General features: G+C 45.7%; 1 protein-coding gene and 1 pseudogene across 1 annotated transcript in view; both read left to right on the forward strand.

The window, feature by feature from the left end:
• cratb (carnitine O-acetyltransferase b) overlaps window positions 1-1,398 on the forward strand; it is a 32,212-nt gene extending 30,814 nt beyond the window's left edge. Inside the window, exon 15 of the mRNA XM_087786139.1 lies at window positions 978-1,398. Coding sequence (XP_087642265.1) covers window positions 978-1,172 — 195 coding nt within the window. The 3' untranslated portion in view covers window positions 1,173-1,398. The remainder of the gene's footprint in view (window positions 1-977) is intronic.
• A 3,444-nt stretch (window positions 1,399-4,842) lies between these two features.
• LOC148082987 (uncharacterized) lies at window positions 4,843-18,529 on the forward strand (annotated as a pseudogene).
• The last annotated feature ends 3,251 nt before the right edge of the window (window positions 18,530-21,780 follow it).

The raw sequence follows: 21,780 nt of genomic DNA on the forward strand, positions 1-21,780 counted from the left end.
GACTGTAGTTGTGTAGCTGTTGATATGTGTAATACAGGACTGTAGTTGTGTAGCTGTTGATATGTGTAATACAGGACTGTAGTTGTGTAGCTGTTGATATGTGTAATACAGGACTGTAGTTGTGTAGCTGTTGATATGTGTGATACAGGACTGTAGTTGTGTAGCTGTTGATATGTGTAATACAGGACTGTAGTTGTGTAGCTGTTGATATGTATAATACAGGACTGTAGTTGTGTAGCTGTTGATATGTGTAATACAGGACTGTAGTTGTGTAGCTGTTGATATGTGTGATACAGGACTGTAGTTGTGTAGCTGATTTCTTTCATCTGGCTTCATGGACAAGTAGAGTTGGGTGTCATCAGCATAACAGTGAAAGTTTATAGAGTGTCTTCTGATCAAGTCCCCTAGTGGGAGCATATAGATTGTGAATAGTATTGGACCAAGAACACAACCTTGTGGGACACCATAGCTGACCTTAGTGTGTGTCGATGAGAGGTGGTTGACATGTACATGCGTTCTATCCGACAAGTAAGATTTAAACCAGTTTAGTTCCACGAATGCCTAAATGGTTTTCTAGCCTCTGTAGAAGGATTTGGTGTCAACAGTGTCAAATGCACTGAGATCTAGAAGAACAAGAACTGAAACATGGCCCTGATCATAGTTATGTGTGTGTGAATGTGTTTGTGTGAATATGTGTAAGGAGACTTGAAACAATTGTGTTGGTCTTTGGTCAAATCTTTAATAGAATCAAAGTGTTTTGTTACCTCACTTTTCTGAAAACATGTTTTACCAGTTTTGTAAAAACAAGTGAAAAATAGTGAATTAAATCCAAACAAATAAAACCAGTCACTGTGACACTAAAATGAACAAATCAACTACTTCAAATGAATTAAAGAACAAATGATGTTGACCTTTCTCAACCCGTATTGATCATTTATCAAACATGTTTCTGATCGAGACACTTTCACTTCTTCCAGGTTCCAGCGAACACCGACAGCGTCATGGTCTTCGGACCTCTGGTTCCGGACGGTTACGCCGTGTGTTACAACCCTCAGGAGGATCACGTGCACTTCTCCGTCAGCGCCTTCAACTGCTGCGAGGAGACCAACGCCGAGACGCTCGCCGTGACCTTGAGGGAGACGCTGGGTCACCTGCAGGAGCTGCTGCTGTAGAGGCGACTCTGTGGCGCCACCTGCAGGATTAGTTGTGTCATGACCTCGTTCACCGAGTGAACCTTGCACTTACGACGACATCTTGAAAAGTAATGGCCGTGAAAATATATTGATTGTGTTGACGCTGTTGTGTTTGGGAAGAAGGTGTGTGTTTATAAAGGAGCGACCTGGTGGTGGCGCTGTGGTGACGGAATTTTTCATGACCTAATAAAACTGTTGTCACATTTTTGAGTTGTTTTTCTGCCACATTTAAAAATAATAAATAAAACATCAACAATAAACAATAAAACACAATTAAAATATTTAAACGAAATATGTTTTTATAAAATAGTCAAACATTCTTGTGCAACGACATGTGTTTATTTACTTCGTTCACCTGAACCTTAAAATCTATGGAAGTAAATCAATGTCATCAGAATATTGAAGGTTGAATTCATTTCAATTATTCAATATTTGTTTTATTTTCATTTTAATTATTCAATATTTATTTTATTTTCATTTCAATTATTCAATATTTGTTACATTTTCTGTCATGAGTCTACTTGTTCCTCCTTGTGTTTCCGGTTTTATTGTGAAATCCGCTCCCTTCTGTGTCTGTGCTAGTCTTACTTCCTCCTGTCTGAGTAGTGATTGGTCCAGCCGTGTCTTCTTAGTCCCGCCCCCAGCTGCTGCTGATTGGTCCCCTGTCTTCTTACGCCCCCACTCTGTCACGTCCATTGTCTTGTTGTCACCATTTCCCATTAACCAGAGCCCTGCCGTTGAGTATTCCTGCATCTCTACCCTGTCTCCTTACCTTGTCCAGACCAAGACTCCATTCCTGCTTATGTGTTCTCGATCTGTTTCTGCCCCTTGACGCCGAGTTTGCTGAGCCCATGTTTTTAGCCTTTTGAGGCCGATTCCTGGACTGTCTGACTATGCCTCTGCCTTCCCCATCGAATAAAACCAAGTTTCAGCAATTACCTCTGCGCCTGGGTTTCTCCGTTCCCCATCGTGACAGAACAACAAGACCACGATGAACCCAGCAGAGAGTCCTCTTCGCGACGCTCCATGTACACACCAGGAGCAGACGGCGAGGAACACTTACACCCTAGCAACGCTGCAGCTAGGCATGGAAACCATGGTGACGCAATAGGGCTCCATGATCCAGAGTCTGGGACACCAGATGTCGGCCCAACTCCAGGTCTTGAAGGCCACTGCCGGGACCGCAGCACCAGCTCCCGCTTCCACCAGTGAGTCCGCCGTGGTCGTCGTTCTTGTCCCACACTCGTCCATGATCGTCCTGCAACGGCCCGAGTGTTTCTCCGGTGACTCTGGAGATTTCCGGGGCTTCCTCACCATGTGCAGTCTCCACTTCGAACTGAACTACGCCACCTTTCCCATCGAGCGCTCCAGAGTGGCTTACATCATCTTGCTGCTGAGCGGGCGGGCAGCAGATTGGGCCACGGTGGAATGGCGGAACTGGTCGCCCCTGTGCGTCTCTGCGTAGCGACGGCGATGGCGTTCCAGCGCATCATTCCCGGGAGGAAGCGGCATCTGCTCTTCTCCGTCTCTGCCAAGGGTCCCAGCACGTGAGTGACTATGCTATCCGGTTCCGCACGCTGGCCGCAGAGTGTCGCTGGAAGGGGACCGTCCTCACCCAAGTCTTCCTCGAGGGTCTCTCCCCGCGCCTGCGGACCATGCTCATTCCCCTCGAGCTCCCGGAGGGGCTAGACGCGGTCATCGCCATGGTCACCAGGATCGAGATGAAGCTGCGCAACAAGTGGCCTCCTCTCTAGTGGCCGCAGCGCTCGGAGCAGCGGTTTTCCTTCCGCCCCTCAGTTAGGAGTCCCCGCCGGTGGAGGAGGAGCCAATGCAGCTCAGAAAAGAGGCGCCGGATGGATGAGGGGCTCTGCCTCTACTGTGGCGGGGGTGGACAACGTGCAGCGGCCTGTCCACTAAAAGACAAGGCTCGCCCCTGAGGAGGGTCGGGGTGAGCCAAACCAGCACGTCCACCAATCCCTCACGCCCCACGCCATTTCCCCTTGAGGCTGCTGGAAGGGTCTCCCCGGTCCAGGCCTTCATTGGGCTGGCTTCTTTTTTGTCGGTTAGAAGAACGGCTCCCTGCGCCCATGCATTGATTATCGTTCACTAAATGACATTACGGTTAAGAATCGTTACCCACTAATGGTTTCAGCGCGCCCCCGCCGTGTTTCAAAGCCTCGTTAATTAAGTCCTGAAAGAATTTCTTAAACGATTTTTCGATCTTTTTCTGCCCCTTGACGCCGAGTTCGCTGAGCCCCTGCTTTGGCCTTTTGATGCCGATTCCTGGACTGTCTGACTTCACCACTGCCTTCCCCATTGAATAAAACCAAGTTTCAGGAATTACCTCTGCGCCTGGGTTTCTCAGTTCCCCATCATGACATTTTCATTTTAAATCATTCAATATTTGTTATATTTTCATTTCAATGACGACATGTTTCAAGTAAAAATATCAGAGAAGGTTAAAAAGACGTATACAAAGTGAGAAACAAAGATAGAGAAGCAGCAGATGTCAGAGGTCGGAGGTTTTATAATATTCTCTCGTTATTAAAAAAAAATGTTGTTCAAGATGCTCTGAGATGTGAACAAATGTCTTCATTGATCCTTATTTGTGTTTATTCACTTCACGTACAGCTGAGAGTAGAAACTGAGTCTGTTTGTGTTCGAGGGACATGAAGCGTCAGAGGGCGGCAGGTGAACAGGTACACAGGTGAACAGGTGAGGAACAGGTTAGCAAGGGTTTACGATGTTGGAGGCAGCGAGAGGTCAAGATGTCACTGAGGGTGGGCAGAGGTCAGTGTTGATGACCCTCCGTAGTCCTGTCACTGCAGTACCATATGGTTCTCCAGTAGGACAACACTCTGGATGGAGCAGCAGTAGAAGGACCGCAGCAGCTTCTCCTCCAGGTTGTTGTTCCTGAGGATCCTCAGAAAGTCAAGTCGCTGCTTGACCTTCTTGACCATCGTAGTGATGTTTGTAGTTCAGGAGAAATCCTCTGAGATGTGTGTCAAGAAATCTGAAACGCTTTCGGGGCCTGAACACATCTGTAGTGTTGGAGAAAACAGTCACAAGGTTAATTTGCTTTTGTCTGGTGATTGACTTGTGCTTTGGCTAAACATGGAATCAAGTGAGTGAAGCTGTGGTGAAAGAATGTTGCCGACATCAAGCGTTGACGGTGGACGAGGAAGCAAAAGTGATGGCGTGAAAACTGACATATAATAAAAAGTTCATGTAGTTTCCACTAGACTCCACTTTAGCTCGGACAAATAGATTACTAAACCAAACACCAGCTCATAGTGAGTCACTTTTGTCAAATTGACTGTTTCTCTCCCTCGTCTTGATTCACTTTGGTTTGTTTCGGAGACGACTTGTCATTTGGAAAAGAAGTTAAAAAACAGGACTTTTATGCCGTTTTATGACTTGAAACTATGTTAATGTGATGTTAATGTTTTTAAAAGTGCCAGGTTTTGAGAAAATGAACTGATGAAAGTGAAAAAGTGACTTGAATGAAGCAATAATTATGTTTTTATGGCATTAAAATAGTGTCAATCATGTGAGTTCACACACGTTGTTGCTTCACATCTGATAAAATTCCACCAATCGATATCGACCTATCACCAGTTGATATAATAATAATAATAATAATAATAATATGGTCCACGATAGCTTAGTTAACAGGTTTAACTCTATCCTGGAGTCATTTCTCTGAGTATGTCCATGAACTTCACTGTTTTAAGCAAACATTAGATCTTGTCCAAACATACGGACTTGAAATTAAAAATGTTATTGTCTCTCCTCAGAATTCAGTTATTTCTGACCATCAATTAATAACCTTTGATTTTATCTTAAATGAGCCGAGTCTACAGAGCAGGATCTCAAAAGATGTCTGTCTGAAAGTGTCGTTACCAAGTTTATGGAATTAATTCCCTCAGTGCTCAGTAAAATGTGTCGGTGAGTCAAGAAACTCTACCATAGTCACCCCGACATTGATAACTTTGTGGGCAGTTTTACAGACTCGTTGCACAATACGCTTGACTTCATCGCACCATTAACTCAAAAGACTGTCAACAGAAGTAGTCTTGCTCCCTGGTTTACTCAGTAACACGTCAATTAAAACAGGTTTCTAGACGACTAGAGAAGAAATGGTTCATCAAAACATAATGAATTCTACCAGGACTGGCAGGAGAAGTTAAAAATATACAAGACATCTCTTCAGCCAGAGCCTCATATTACTCATCACTTATAGAAGCAAATAAGAATAACCCCAAGTTCTTATTCAGCACTGAAGAGTCCGTTCCGTCGCACCAACACGACATTACGTCCGTCCCGGGTCTTATACTTCGCTTCTTGGAGAAAGATGAACAATCCAGTGGAATGTTGATTGTGAATATGTATTCACGTACCTGCTCTTAGATCAAGCGAGTAACTTTAAGTATGGCGTATACGTAAGTGTAATAATTTTAATCTAACACCAGGCTGACACAGAGCCATCAGTCCATCAGTCCATCAGACCATCAGTCCATCAGTCCATCAGTCCATCAGTCCATCAGTCCATCAGTCCATCAGTCCATCAGTCCATCAGACCATCAGTCCATCAGTCCATCAGTCCATCAGTCCATCAGACCATCAGTCCATCAGTCCATCAGTCCATCAGTCCATCAGTCCATCAGACCATCAGTCCATCAGTCCATCAGTCCATCAGACCATCAGTCCATCAGTCCATCAGACCATCAGTCCATCAGTCCATCAGACCATCAGTCCATCAGTCCATCAGACCATCAGTCCATCAGTCCATCAGACCATCAGTCCATCAGTCCATCAGACCATCAGTCCATCAGTCCATCAGTCCATCAGTCCATCAGTCCATCAGACCATCAGTCCATCAGTCCATCAGACCATCAGTCCATCAGTCCATCAGTCCATCAGTCCATCAGTCCATCAGACCATCAGTCCATCAGTCCATCAGTCCATCAGACCATCAGTCCATCAGTCCATCAGTCCATCAGTCCATCAGTCCATCAGTCCATCAGTCCATCAGTCCATCAGACCATCAGTCCATCCCTCCTCATCTCAGTAGCAGTCACTTCATGAACTTTTTTAATGAAAAAATTGTAACTATCAGAGGAAAGATTCAAGACCTCCTAGATTATTCTAATACAACCGGTGCAGCTTCACCGGACAAAGACACTATGACTGATACATACTTTGACTCCTTTCTACCAGTGAGTCCTCGACAGCTGTCCCAGGTTGTTTCCTCCTCAAAGTCCACAACATGTCTTCTCGATCCTATTCCCACATGACTACTTAAAGAACTGTTCCCCTTACTTAGCACTTTCATACTTGACATTATTAACCTGTCAATAACATCCGGCTATGTGCCTCAGATTTTTAAAGTTGCAGTAATTAAACCTCTGCTTAAAAACTCTTGATCCAGAGGTTCTCACGAACTATAGTTCTATCTCTTGATTCAGAGGTTCTCACTAACTATAGTTCTATCTCTTGATCCAGAGGTTCTCACTAACTATAGTTCTATCTCTTGATCCACAGGTCCTCACTAACTACAGGCCTATCTCTAATCTTGTCTTCATTTCAAAGATTCTGGAGAAAGTGGTAACAAGTCAGCTCTGTGATTATCTCCAGGACAATGATCAATTTCAGGTGTTTCAGTCTGGTTTTAGAATAGAAAATATAAAAGCTTTATTCATCCCCAGAGGGGAAACACACTTTCACAACAGCGCAGTTGAAAAAAATAAAGTGCAAATTTTATTTGCACTTTATTTTAGGGAACACCACAGCACAGAGACCGCCCTGGTAAAAGTTAGTAACGACCTACTGATGTCCCTGATCAGGGCCATGTTTCAGTTCTTGTTCTTCTAGATCTCAGTGCTGCATTTGACACTGTCGACACCAAATCCTTCTACAGAGGCTAGAAAACCATATAGGCATTCGTGGAACTAAACTGGTTTAAATCTTACCTGTCGGATAGAACGCACTACGTACATGTCAACCACCTCTCATCGACACACACTAAGGTCAGCTATGGTGTCCCACAAGGTTGTGTTCTTGGTCCAATACTATTCACAATCTATATGCTCCCACTAGACTTGATCAGAAGACACTCTATAAACGTTCACTGTTATGCTGATGACACCCAACTTTACTTGTCCATGAAGCCAGATGAAAGAAATCAGCTACACAACTACAGTCCTGTATCACACATATCAACAGCTACACAACTACAGTCCTGTATCACACATATCAACAGCTACACAACTACAGTCCTCTATCACACATATCAACAGCTACACAACTACAGTCCTGCATTACAGATATCAACAGCTACACAACTACAGTCCTCTATCACACATATCAACAGCTACACAACTACAGTCCTCTATCACACATATCAACAGCTACACAACTACAGTCCTGCATTACAGATATCAACAGCTACACAACTACAGTCCTGCATTACAGATATCAACAGCTACACAACTACAGTCCTGTATTACACATTACACAGATAGATAGATAGATAGATAGATAGATAGATAGATAGATAGATAGATAGATAGATAGATAGATAGATAGATAGATAGATAGATAGATAGATAGATAGATAGATAGATAGATAGATACTTTATTCATCTCCTTAGAGAAATTCACAGTTCAGCAGCACACAGAGGCATGCAAGTTATGTACAGTCTAAAATATACTGAAACATATGTATAAAAAGGGGGAAAAACAAAATAGAATAAAATAAAATTATTAAAAAAATATATAAAACGTTAAAAAGGATGGGATGAGTCTGCGTCATGTGTGATGCAGGTTGAAGAGTCTGATGGCATGGGGAAGGAAAGATCTCCTCAGTCTTTCAGTGGAGCAGGACATTGACAGCTGTCTGTCACTGAAGCTGCTCCTCTGTCGGTCTATGGTGCTGTGAAGAGGATGGATTGTCTATGATGGACAGGAGCCTGTTGAGGGAGCGTCGCTCAGCTATGGATGTCAGACTGTCCAGTTCTGTGCCTACAACAGAGCCTGCCTTCCTTATTAGTTTGTCCAGGTGTTGTGAATTTGGAAATCAGGCAGTCGGAGAATTCAAAAGGTTAAAAACAAAATGCTTTATTTCAAGCGTAAGAGCAGATATATGCCGGCAGTCCAACGTGCACGGACCTAAACGGAACAACCTCTCAGGTGAGCTGATGTTCAGAAAAGGATACCTAAGCAGAGTGCGCAGACTCGTTTGTAAGAGAATCTTGAGATTAACATTGGTCAAAATCAAAGATGCAGGCGGGCGTTGTTTAGCGATACGCGGCCTGGTTGGAGCACTTGGATCCTTCCTTCGCCGTTGCTCACCCTTACGGATGGAATGGGTCCATCGGTGTCTCTCGGTGTCAAGCCCCAAGTCTAATTGTTATGTTCCTGTTCTGACGGTTACCAGGGTACCGTTATCAACTGACATGCCGATGGTTATGAAACAGGGAGGTTCCTCTCGCTGACCTCGGATCCTTCGGTGCAGTGTCGGGGCTGAGTCGCAATTATTGTTTGTGTGTTTACCTCAGTAGTTTTCCACAAACAGAATGTTGCATAGTATTGCAGTTATATAAGCATAGCACGTATAACACATTTGTATGAATAAATTAAAGAATATCCCCTTTAATGATTAAGACCCGCACATGTATTTTACTCATTAAATCCCCCTTTTCACACCTACTTGGTAAATGCTACCCGCGCTTAAGTATGTGAGTCAAAATACATATCTGTGAATAAACGTTACCAGCGCTAAGTATGTGAGTCAAAAAATACATATCTGTGAATAAACGTTACCAGCGCTAAGTATGTGAGTCAAAAAATATATGAAATTAATGCCATCCATTGTCATAAGTGCTGTCATGCATGGGTTCAGGTTCTATGTCTGATCCATCATACGGTAGGCGTTCAGGGGGTGGGTAGACAACCTCTCCATCGATGGTAAGGAACGCCCCATCAATGGTGGACACATCACTGCTCTCAGCGTCACTGTTGTCAGCATCCCCATCAGAGTTCTGAGGGAGTAAAGGAAATAGGCCACCAGGTGGGTCGGTGGGCTTCTCCTTGGACACGGCAGTGACGATCAGGCGGCCGGACAGCGTCCGGATGCACGGGATACAACAGCATCCACATGTAACAAGGATAGCAAGAAAGACAGCGATAGAAACTCCTAAAGACATAATTACATTTTTCCACAAGGGAAGTGATCTTTCCATGAGAAATGACGGCGGCCCCCATCCTCATTTACTGGGGGTGGAGTCCCCATCAATCTCCGCAGGACTCTGTTCACATTCATCTTTGTTCCGAATTGGAGATTCTAAGTTTGATAAATCGGCTCTTACTTCTAAAAGTGTTCTGGTTGGGTTAGGTGCTGGGGCACAATGTGTCAGGTGGTGCCAGGGTGCGCCTGATTTACCTCTGACCTGGACCGAGTGTGATGTCACCTCTTTTACTTCGAATGGTCCAGTCCACCTGGGGTCCGACCACTTTCTCTTGTGGACCTTGACCCTGACCCAGTCACCTATTTTGACCCGATGTTCTGGTTCAGCTGGTTCCTTCACCAGGGCTCTGGAAACCTGTGCAGAGAGAGCTGAAACCAAAGATGTTAGTTCTTGCATGTAGCTTGATTTTTCAATCAAACTGACGTCCAGAGGGGGCACGTGACCTCCCTCTCTGGGCGGACCAGGCATCGGCGGACCAGGCATCGGCCGACCTGTCAACAACTCATGTGGTGTCAGGTGAGTGCCACCCCCTTTGGAGGTCCTCATAGTCATGAGGGCCAAAGGGAGAGCCTCAACCCAACTCAATTTTGAACTAGCACAAACCTTAGCTATCTTAGCTTTAAGTGTCTGATTAGCTCTTTCAACGAGGCCTTGAGATTGAGGATGATAGACTGACCCATAACTGTGAGTAATCCCTAGGCTTTGTTCGATCTCATGCAACATGGAGTTATTGAAATGTGTTCCATTATCGGACCGAATGCGTCTAGGAATCCCATATCTGGGGATGAGTTCTGTTTGTAGCCATTTAACAACTGTTTTGGCATCTTCATTTCTGGTGGGAATAGCTTCCACCCATCAAGAAAATCTGTCTACCATTACCAACATGTATCTCTTACCTTGCACCCTTTGTTCTATTCCCATATCAGTATAGTCTATACTAATATCTTGGAAACAAGCTGTAGGTACTGGATAAGAGCCCATTGGTGTTTTAAATGGTTTCTTTGGGTTGTGTTGACCACAAGTAGTGCATTCTTCACAGAACAGTTTAGAGATGCTTTCTAAATGTGGGTGCCACCACAGGGCACTTATGCGCAAGAATGTCTGTCTTTGCCCTTCATGGGTCTTTCCATGCGCTTCTGGTAGGAGTAGTTGGAGGTTGTTTGGCAGGTGCAACGATTCTTCCATCATGTGACCTCCACAAGCCTGTGGGGTCTTTGGTTCCACCTTTTCTTGTCCATTCTGACAATTCATATGGACCTGCAGCTTCCTGGAGTTCCTTAAGTGGTTTTTAGCCTGTTGTCGTCTGGTTCTGTTGGTTTGAGAATCATAATACCTGCTCCATAGCCTCCGGCTTTCGTGGCAGCTTCGTCCGCAGCGTCATTGCCTTTGGCTATTCTGGAGTTACTGTACCGATCATGACCTTTGCACTTCATGAGCGCAACTTCTTTGGGGAGCGACACTGCTTTGACCAGTCTTTGAATGGCATCTTGGTGGCGAATGGGAGTGTTGTTAGCAGGCATGAATCCTCTTCTTTCCCATATTGGTGCATCTACATGAATTGCTCCATGAGCGTAGGCTGAGTCAGTGTAGACATTAGCTGTCTGTCCTTCTGCATAAGTGAGTGCTTGAATGAGAGCCTCGATTTCAGCCAACTGAGCTGATGCTGGTTGTGGAATAACTCCTTCTTTGACAGTGTGGATCGAGCCGTCCGGCATTTGTTGAACCACTGCATATGAGGCTTTGTTCAGTCCGTCTTCTCCTCTGTAACAACAACCATCAGTGTAAAGCCACATATCTGGTACCTGTAATGGTGTATTCAGGAGGTCCCTCCTGATCCTGTTTCCCATTATGGCGAGCTCTTCACAGACATGTGGTTCACCTGATCCAAAGTTTCCAGCCATGTTTCTTTCAGCTGTGGCGTAGGTAATGTGTGGTTGGGTACAGGTACGTTGGATTCTTGTTTTTCTTGCTGTGGAGAAAGTGAATTCTTTGCTTGTTAGGAAAGCTGACACTCCATGGTTAGTGTGAATCTCCAGTGGTTGACACATAACAATGTGTGCTGTTTTGGCAATAGTCTTTGCAAGTGCTGCAATGTATCTTGTACAGGCCTCTTGCATCCACTTCACTGATCAGCGCTCTGAGCGGGGCAGTCCTTGGCGAGTAGTCAGGAATGTGTGACCTGCTGTATCCTGTAAGGCCCAAGAACGAGAGCATACCTGATACAGTAGTTGGTTTGGGGTGGTGCAGGATAGATTGTCTGTGTGCTGATGAGACGCCAAGTCCTTCAGCTGAGATGAGTCTTCCCAGGAATGTCACTTCTCTGCGGCATAACTGGACTTTTTCTTTCTTGATTTTGTAGCCTTTTATCTGCAAAAGTTTAAGCAAATCTTCTGTTGCCGACAGGCAGAGTTCAGCTGTCCTCCCGGCCAGGAGGAGGTCATTGACATATTGGATCGGAGGGGCAGTTCTAAGAGGTGTGTCTTCAGTGCTCTGTTGAAGATTCCAGGAGAGTCTCTGAAGCCTTGGGGCAGTCGACTGTAGGTATACTGTTGACCTGCAAACGTGAAGGCAAAGATAGGTTGCGACCTAGGGTCCAAAGGGATGCTGAAGAATGTGTTAGCCAGATCAATGACTGTAAAATACACTAGGTCCGGGCTCAGACTGCTCAGTGCGAGATGTGGGTCCGGGACAGGATGCACATCAGGGATGGTGTTGTCATTGATCATTCTGAAGTCTTGAACCATTCTCCAACCTTTGCCCCCAGCTTTCTCCACGGGTAGAATGGGCGTGTTCCATGGAGATCTGCAAGGATAGATAACACCTGTGTCTACCAGACCTTGAATTGTCGGCGTGATTCCAGCCATCTGCACAGGGGTGAGAGGGTACTGTCTTTTGTAGAGAGGGCGACCTGCGGGATCCGAGGGTGTGACGGTGATTGGGGCTGTGTCGAGAACGCCGACGTCATGGGGTGACGTAGTCCAGAGGCCGTCTATGATACGATTGAGGCAGGCAGTTGCTCCTGGATGATCTGTTTGGGATAGACCATGGTGACGGGGCAGGGGCAGGTGCTCTGGAAGGGACACATCAGTTGTACACACATCTCTGAACCACCACATGTCCTCCTCTTGTGCCTTAAACAAGCCTTCAGTTGGGGTCTCTGTCCAGGTTAGAGTTGAAGCACGTCTGACCATGGGGATCAGGCTTCTGGCTTCCTGTCCGAATCCTACTGCCAGGGAGACGTGTGGTACAGAAGCAAGACTTAATTAATACCAAGATCCTAACCACTCACATAACAACACTTTTGCAGCAACTCCTTCTTTCCCACAGTAGATTCCTTTGCACTTGATGGGAGGCTTCAGGTATCGATCCAGGGACCTGCACCTGCATGGAGGGAGGGAAGCTTGCCCTCCAGCGCCTCCAGGTCTCCAAAGGTGTATGGGACGAACTGCAGGATCCGGTGGTTTCCTGGAACTGGTCTGAGAGGACATATGTTAGAAGTACCTTGCTGTTGAGTGGCTGGACATGGAGCATTTCGACCTATGGACCATCTCTCTTGGTTATCTTCGTCTTCCATCATGATCAATGGCTCCTGATGTTGTTCAGTGGGGTAGGTGAATCCCACTCGCCCACGGGTTGAGGGCATATTCTCATCAAGCAGTGTCTGGATGGCCCTCTTGGCACTGTTGTAGCGAGTCAGACGGGATTGATCTGTTTGAGGAGGTACCGTGTACTCTTTATTGTAGGCAGCTCCACTTCTGGTCCTGCTCCTTCCTCTTGTTGAAGTCCCCTTGACAGGTTCAGTTTCATTTATCTTCAGGTTTCCTTGGACTCGTACGGTGGAGGAAGGCAGCTCATCTTCGCTTGAATCTGTGACATTTGCAGAGCTTGGAGATTCATTTGGTATCGGGCTTACTTGTGTGTAGGTCTTCCGGATGGTTCCGCTTCCCGGGTAGGCCTCCTGTTTTTTATCTTTGGATGCTGGGGTAGAGTTCCTGCGGGTGAAATGCTTTTCAGAATAACCTGTGCGGCGACTCCGCCTGGGGTGGAAGTCATCCTCTTGTTCCTGGTAGTCTCCTACTGTGGGAGAACTTGGTATGGTATCCTGTAGGTGAGATGCCATAAATTCATCAACATCTTTAATGGTTAGGCTGCCTCCTCTCACGCCTTCTAAGTTTGATACTTGTCCGTCGGCTCTGTTCAAGAATTTAGTCATGGCTTCAAGTCTTTTTCTTATTTCATTCTGAGTTACCACCTCATCTACTGTGATGCTTCCAGTTGTTGTTTGTAGTAGCGGTGCTTGGACAGCAGATGGCGCTGTTGGCTGGATCTGAACCTGCTCAAAAAATGGATTGAGGGGAGAGAGGTGAGTGGGTGTGCGAAGTGTAGCATATGGAGGCGGAGGAGGTGGAGTAATATCGGAAGTATCAGGTTGCGTGATGTAATCAGCAAGACTGGTTGTTGGCGCGGGTGCAGATGTAGAAATCTTTGATGCAGCGAGGGTGGGGTACAACCCAGCATGGGCGTATCCGGCTTCTTTGTCTTGCCGGGAGGGTGCGTCTGCAGTTTTAGCTTTGGGCTGTAAGTGGCGCTGTTCATAGCACGTCTGAATTATTACTCCTCCTACTCGTGATTCTGCTTTTACCATCTCAAAATGGTTTCTGGCAGATGTCTTTTTTATTATTCCACCAGCAGATTCTTCTTCTGTTGCATCTATTTTTGCTTTAAGATGCCTTTCTCTGAGATCTTTAGCTATGATCTCGAGGGCTTTTTGATTGAGGGGCCCTCCGGCTCCCATCCAGCCTTCAACCGTCCATCTATTTAACAGTTTATCCGCTACGTTCTCATCTCCCTTTTCATAATCTTTACTTACTTTAACCTTAGCCTTTATTCTTTTAGCCCACTGATCCCCCACATTCGCCATTTTAGGTGTACTCGGTACACAACACAATCACCGTTTTTGTTTTTTTTCAAGTAACTTGCTGTGTCCCGAACACCCTACGCACACACAAATTCAGCAAACAGTAAATCTGTTTTGTTTTTTTGTTTTTTTAACAGATTATTGTTTCTTGAACTCACACAATCCACACACACAAATTCAGCAAACAGTAAATCTGTTGTTTTTTTTTAACAGATTATTGTTTCCTGAACTCACACAATCCGCACAGTTTGTCACAATCCGCACTGTTAATTTAGTTTTTGTTATATCCCAGCACTAATCCAATAAGAATGCTTAGAATACCCACCATGAATTTTGCGAAAATGAGTAAATTCGTTTTCCACACACTCCGCAAGTCTTTCTTCAACCCTTCAATCTGATCAAAAATCAATTCAAGTGTAACTTCACCGTTTCCTTCTTCTTCAGTCAAACCAAATCTACTCCAAAATCTTTCTTCTACTGGTCCGAGATTTTTAACAACAACTTGCTGAATATTTGTAAATTGTTCAACTTCAGAATCTAATTCTTTTTTTTTTTAGAATCCCTTATTAGTCCCGCGAGGGGAAATTCAACCATTCACACATACTGATGGGAGTAGGCTGTAGGCTGCACACTTGCACCAAGTTCACCATCAGGAGCAATCAGGGTAAAGTGTCTTGCTCAGGAACACAACGACACAAGCTTGTCTGGAGCTGGGATTGAACCTGCAACCTTTTGGACTGCAGGCAACCACTCTACCATCTGAGCTATGTCGCCCTAACAATTTCAGACAACTCCATGCCATGTTAATTCCAATTAAATTATTTAATTTTAATTCCACGCTTGTCTAATCTCCTCAAAATCTATTTCACCAACGTATATTGCAACGAAATACCCAGGATCGTCAATTTCCTCAACCTCAATGTCATCAACTAAAGCCTCCTGGACTTGTTCCGGAACCGGTCCACTCATTAACTCACAATTTAAATTTATAGTATCACAACCACTGCCACTGCACTGTTTTCTCTTACAGCTACGCCTGGTCCCGAAGGAATTGTGCTTTTGTCAAATGGTCCACTCATTAACTCAGAATTTAAATTTATTGCATTACAACCACTGCCACCGCACTGTTTTCTCTTACAGCTACGCCTGGTCCCAAAAGAATTGTGTGTCGCCAAATATTCTCTAATGTATTACGACCATAGCCAACGCCCTGTTCTGTCAACAGCCACGGCGGGTCCCGGAGGACACTTTATTTCTCTTATTCTTCTTCTATCGTTATTCTCTTTTAAACCTTAAATAAACAGGACATTCAGAATTTATCTGCTCAAATTTTAACTTTAACACGTTTAACTTTTAACTTTTAACTTAAGTCTTCATACTCACACTCAGTACTATTGATCACACAATTTGGTATATTCAATCATAGGATTTGATTATAACAGGTTTCTGCTTACCTCTTTTAGTAGAGCGCTCTGGTTCAAGTTCCCGAGTATGGGCAGAATCCTCTCCGGATCTCGGCTGGCCTTCTGGCTCGTTCCGACTCCGTCTGGACGGGACGCCGATCTTTGAGTCGAGTCCTTGGTCCGTTCGATCGTTATCAAACCATCCTCTGCTACCAAAGTTTGTTGTGAATTTGGAAATCAGGCAGTCGGAGAATTCAAAAGGTTAAAAACAAAATGCTTTATTTCAAGCGTAAGAGCAGATATATGCCGGCAGTCCAACGTGCACGGACCTAAACGGAACAACCTCTCAGGTGAGCTGATGTTCAGAAAAGGATACCTAAGCAGAGTGCGCAGACTCGTTTGTAAGAGAATCTTGAGATTATCATTGGTCAAAATCAAAGATGCAGGCGGGCGTTGTTTAGCGATACGCGGCCTGGTTGGAGCACTTGGATCCTTCCTTCGCCGTTGCTCACCCTTACGGATGGAATGGGTCCATCGGTGTCTCTCGGTGTCAAGCCCCAAGTCTAATTGTTATGTTCCTGTTCTGACGGTTACCAGGGTACCGTTATCAACTGGCATGCCGATGGTTATGAAACAGGGAGGTTCCTCTCGCTGACCTCGGATCCTTCGCTGCAGTGTCGGGGCTGAGTCGCAATTATGAATTTGTGTGTTTACCTCAGTAGTTTTCCACAAACAGAATGTTGCATAGTATTGCAGTTGTATAAGCATTGCACATATAACACATTTGTATGAATCAATTAAAGAATATCACCTTTAATGATTAAGACCCGCACATGTATTTTACTCATTAAAGGCGTGAAGCATCCTTCTTCTTTAGACTGCCCCCCCAGCACACCACTGAGTACAGGAGGGCACTGGCTACCACAGACTGGTAGAAGGTCTGTAGCAGCTTCCTGCAGACGTTGAAGGATGCCAGCCTTCGAAGGAAGTATAAACGACTCTGTCCTTTCTTGCACAGAGCAACTGTGTTGGTGGTCCAGTCCAGCCTGTCATCCAGCTGTACTCCCAGGTATTTGTAGGTGTGCACCACCTCAACACAGTCCCCCTTGATGAGAACAGCTACACAACTACAGTCCTGTAGTACACATATCAACAGCTACACAACTACAGTCCTGCATTACACATATCAACAGCTACACAACTACAGTCCTGTATTACACATATCAACAGCTACACAACTACAGTCCTGCATTACACATATCAACAGCTACACAACTACAGTCCTGTATTACACATATCAACAGCTACACAACTACAGTCCTGTATTACACAAATCAACAGCTACACAACTACAGTCCTGTATTACACATATCAACAGCTACACAACTACAGTCCTGCATTACACATATCAACAGCTACACAACTACAGTCCTGTATTACACATATCAACAGCTACACAACTACAGTCCTGTATTACACATATCAACAGCTACACAACTACAGTCCTGTATTACACATATCAACAGCTACACAACTACAGTCCTGTATTACACATATCAACAGCTACACAACTACAGTCCTGCATTACACATATCAACAGCTACACAACTACAGTCCTGTATTACACATATCAACAGCTACACAACTACAGTCCTGTATTACACATATCAACAGCTACACAACTACAGTCCTGTATTACACATATCAACAGCTACACAACTACAGTCCTGTATTACACAAATCAACAGCTACACAACTACAGTCCTGTATTACACATATCAACAGCTACACAACTACAGTCCTGCATTACACATATCAACAGCTACACAACTACAGTCCTGTATTACACATATCAACAGCTACACAACTACAGTCCTGTATTACACATATCAACAGCTACACAACTACAGTCCTGTATTACACATATCAACAGCTACACAACTACAGTCCTGTATTACACATATCAACAGCTACAGAACTATAGTCCTGTATCACACATATTAACAGCTACACAACTACAGTCCTGTATTACAGATATCAAGTCCTGGATGACCAAAAACTTCCTCCTACTGAACACGGAAAAGACTGAGGTTTTACTAGTTGGTCCGCAACATCTCAGACAATCATTAACTAATGATCTAGCTTTACATAATGGACTTGCTCCTGCTACGAGCACCACTGTAAAGAATCTGGGTGCTTTGACGAGGACTTATCATTTAACTCACACATAAAACAAATCTCACGGACTGCTTACTTCCACCTTCGTAACATTTCAAAAATCAGGCACTTCCTTCCTTTAGATGCTGCTGAGAAGCTCATCCATGCTTTTGTAACCTCCAGGCTGGACTATTGTAAGTCTCTTCTGTCTAAATGTTCTAAAAAGTCTCTCAGAATCTTCAGCTCGTGTCCTGACTAAGACTAAGAGGCGCGAACACACCTGTGCTGTCTTCACTACATTGGCTTCCTGTAGAATTTAGAATACAATTTAAAATCCTTCTCCTAACCTATAAAGCCTTACATGGTCTAGCACCAACATACATTAAATATTTAATCTAAACTTACCAACCCTCAAGGACCTTACGATCCTTAAACTCTGATCTATTAGTTATACCACAAATCTCTAAATGTAGATTTGGAGCCAGGGCCTTCAGTTTTCAAGCCCCTTTGCTGTGGAACCAACTACCGGCTTCAGTCCAGAGGGCAGACACCCTCTCTATGTTTAAAAACAATCTTAAAACCTTACTTTTCGATAAAGCCTATGACTAACTTAACTGTTTATCTTTAGCTGCTATAACTAACCTAACTGTTTATCTTTAGCTGCTATAAGCTGAGAATGCTGGAGGAGTTTTAGACACCAGCTCTGTAGATCCTTCTTTTCTGCATTACATTCATCACCTGTGCAGTTTAAACACCTTTTTATTTCTCTCCCGGAGCACCAGGACCTCCAGAGCTGCTGCTGATCCAGGATCTTCACCACGTCATCAGATCCAGAGTTCTCTCCAGCACCTCCATGGACTCTCCTACACTCTCCTCTTTTTTTCTCACTATATCCTCCCTCACTCCTCTCCTTATCCATCTGTCTACCCCCCCATCCTTCCTCCCAGCCGGAGTCAACAATGAGTCTGGTTCTGCTCCAGGTTTCTGCCTTCTAAAAGGAAGTTTTTCCTCGCCATAGTTCACTGTACAGTGTTTCGCTTCTTGCTCTTTGTTGAATTGCTGGGATCTATTTTCCTAAATCAACTATGGCGCCGCTCACGCAGCTGCTGGTTTACAACAGCTCCCTCTTTCTACCTACTTTTTATCACACTTTTTCCATTTTTCTGGCGTCTTTTTAATTTTTTCTTTAGAATGGTCGGATCTTGTTGCCGTTTTGCACAAAACGAGACCACTTTTACAACTTTTGCCTTCGGTTTTCTACTACTTTCGTAACTTTTTGGAACTCCGTCGGCAGACACGCTCAGCGGGTCTATTGTTTACACCAGGGATCAGCTGTTGCGCAACACCGCTCTCTCTCTCAGCGCGGAATGGACGATTCCCGTGGAAATCAAGAGGAAAAGACGCGGATGCAGAGCCGGTCGGATGAAACAAGAGAAGAAGCGTAGGTTCCGTCCCTTTATTCCATCGATCATCATGGGAAATGTACGTTCGATCGTGAATAAAACGGACGAGCTTGCTGCGCTGACCCGGCATCAGAGAGACTTCCGGGAGAGCAGCCTTCTATGTTTCACGGAGACCTGGCTTACGGAGAAGATCCCAGACTCTGTTGTTTCCCTGGAGGGGTTCAAGATGGTGCGTGTGGACCGGGACATGGATGGAAAGAGGAGAGGAGGAGGAGTGGCGGTGTTTATTAATGAGAGATGGAGCGATCCTACGTCTCATTAAAGAACAAGTGTGCACTAAGGACATAGAGTTCGTTGCGGTGGGCATCATCCGCCCGTATTACATCCCGAGGGAGTTCTCACATGTGATTGTGTTCACTGTTTACATTCCTCCCTCTGCGGACGCAGCCGCAGCGAGCGAGAGGCTGAGCGCCTCAGTGTCGGACCTGCAGCTCAAACACCCGAACTCTCTCCTGCTCATTAACGGAGATTTCAACCATGCCTCACTTTCCTCCATTCTTCCCACCTTCACACAATACGTGGAGTGCCACACCCGGGAGGACAAGACTCTGGACCTTTTATATGCAAATGTAAAAGGTGCCTACACCTCCACCGCCCTGCCCCCCCTCGGCCGCTCTGATCACAACCTGATACGTCTGCGACCTGAATACACTCCCATGGTGAGGAGACAGCCTGCACAGAAAAGAACTGTTAAGATGTGGAATGATGAAGCCAAGGAGAGGCTGAGAGACTGCTTTGAGTCTACAGACTGGAGCGTGTTCTCTCATGGTGATGACATCGACACCTTCAATGACCATTCCACAGATTACATAAAGTTCTGTAAGGGCAACGTCACGCCGACCCGCAAGGTGCGGTGCTTTGCCAACACCAAGCCATGGGTGACCCCTCAACTTCAAGTTCTGCTGAACAAGAAGAAGAGGGTGTTTGCTTCAGGGAGCAGAGAGGAGCTTAAGGAGGTCCAGCGTGAACTTAAGAAGGCGATCAGGATGGCCAAGGACGAATACAAGAGGAAACTGGAGGAGCAACTGGCGCAGGGCAACACAAGGGATGTGTGGAAAGGCCTAAAGAACATCTCAGGTCATGGCCAGAGTGGAGCCAGAGCCACAGCAGGGGGAGACCAAAGATGGGCCACTGAACTTAACCAGTATTTCAACCGGTTTGATCAGGGCCCCCCTCCCCCCTCCACCTCTGCCCCTCACTCTTCACAAAGCTGTTTTTCCCCTGCTTCAGCCCCCTCCCCCCAACTGTTCTCACCGCCAAGCCACCTTTCTCCCCCCCAACAAGCCCTACTGCCTCAGCTGCCCAACCCCCCACAGCCACCTCTCTCTGTTACATCTGAACAGGTGAGGAGAGAATTAAGGCGACTGAAGATCAGGAAAGCTGCTGGACCAGATGGACTCAGCCCCAGACTGCTCAGGGACTGTGCTGATCAACTTTGTGAGTTGGTCACACACATCTTCAACCTGAGCCTAAAACTGGAGAAGGTCCCGGTCCAGTGGAAGACCTCCTGTGTGGTTCCGGTTCCCAAGGCGGTACACGCGAAGGAGCCGAGCCACTTCAGACCAGTCGCCCTGACCTCCCATCTGATGAAGACCTTGGAGAGGCTGGTACTCCGTGAGCTACGCACGACGGTGAGCTCTGCGTTGGATCCGCTGCAGTTCGCCTACAGGCCAAAGATGGGGGTGGACGACGCCGTCATCTACCTGCAGCACCGGGCACTGACTCATCTGGAAGCCGCCGGTAGCACTGTGAGAGTCATGTTTTTTGACTTCTCAAGTGCTTTCAACACCATCCAGCCGGCGCTGCTAAGGAAGAAGATGGAGGACGCAGGAGTTGGGACACAGCTGGCAGCATGGACGATGGACGACCTCACCAACAGGCCGCAGTATGTGAGGCTGCAGGACTGCAGGTCCGAGGTGACCATCTGCAGCACCGGGGTGCCTCAAGGGACAGTGCTGTCACCTTTCCTTTTTTCCCTCTACACAGCGGACTTACTTTACCTATGACTCCAGCAGCTGTCACCTCCAGAAGTTTTCCGACGACTCGACTCAGCCATTGTGGGCTGCGTGTCTGGGGGGGGCGAGCTGGAGTATAGGTCAGTCATCAAGGACTTTGTTGACTGGTGTGAGAGCAACTACCTTTGCTTAAACACCGGTAAGACAAGGGAGATGGTGATTGACTTCAGGAAAAAAGTCCCCACCACATCAACCGGTGAGCATCCAGGGCTCGGACATTGAGCTGGTGGACAGCTTCAAATACCTGGGTGTTCACCTCAACAATAAACTGAACTGGTCCACACATATCAACGCCGTGTATAAGAAGGGCCGAAGTCGCCTCCACCTCCTGGGGAGACTGAGGTCCTTCGGAGTGTGCAGACCACTTTTAAGGACCTTTTAT

This window comes from Callionymus lyra, chromosome 3, assembly GCF_982586985.1.
Source record: "Callionymus lyra chromosome 3, fCalLyr1.hap1.1, whole genome shotgun sequence".
In the NCBI taxonomy this organism is placed as follows: domain Eukaryota; kingdom Metazoa; phylum Chordata; class Actinopteri; order Syngnathiformes; family Callionymidae; genus Callionymus; species Callionymus lyra.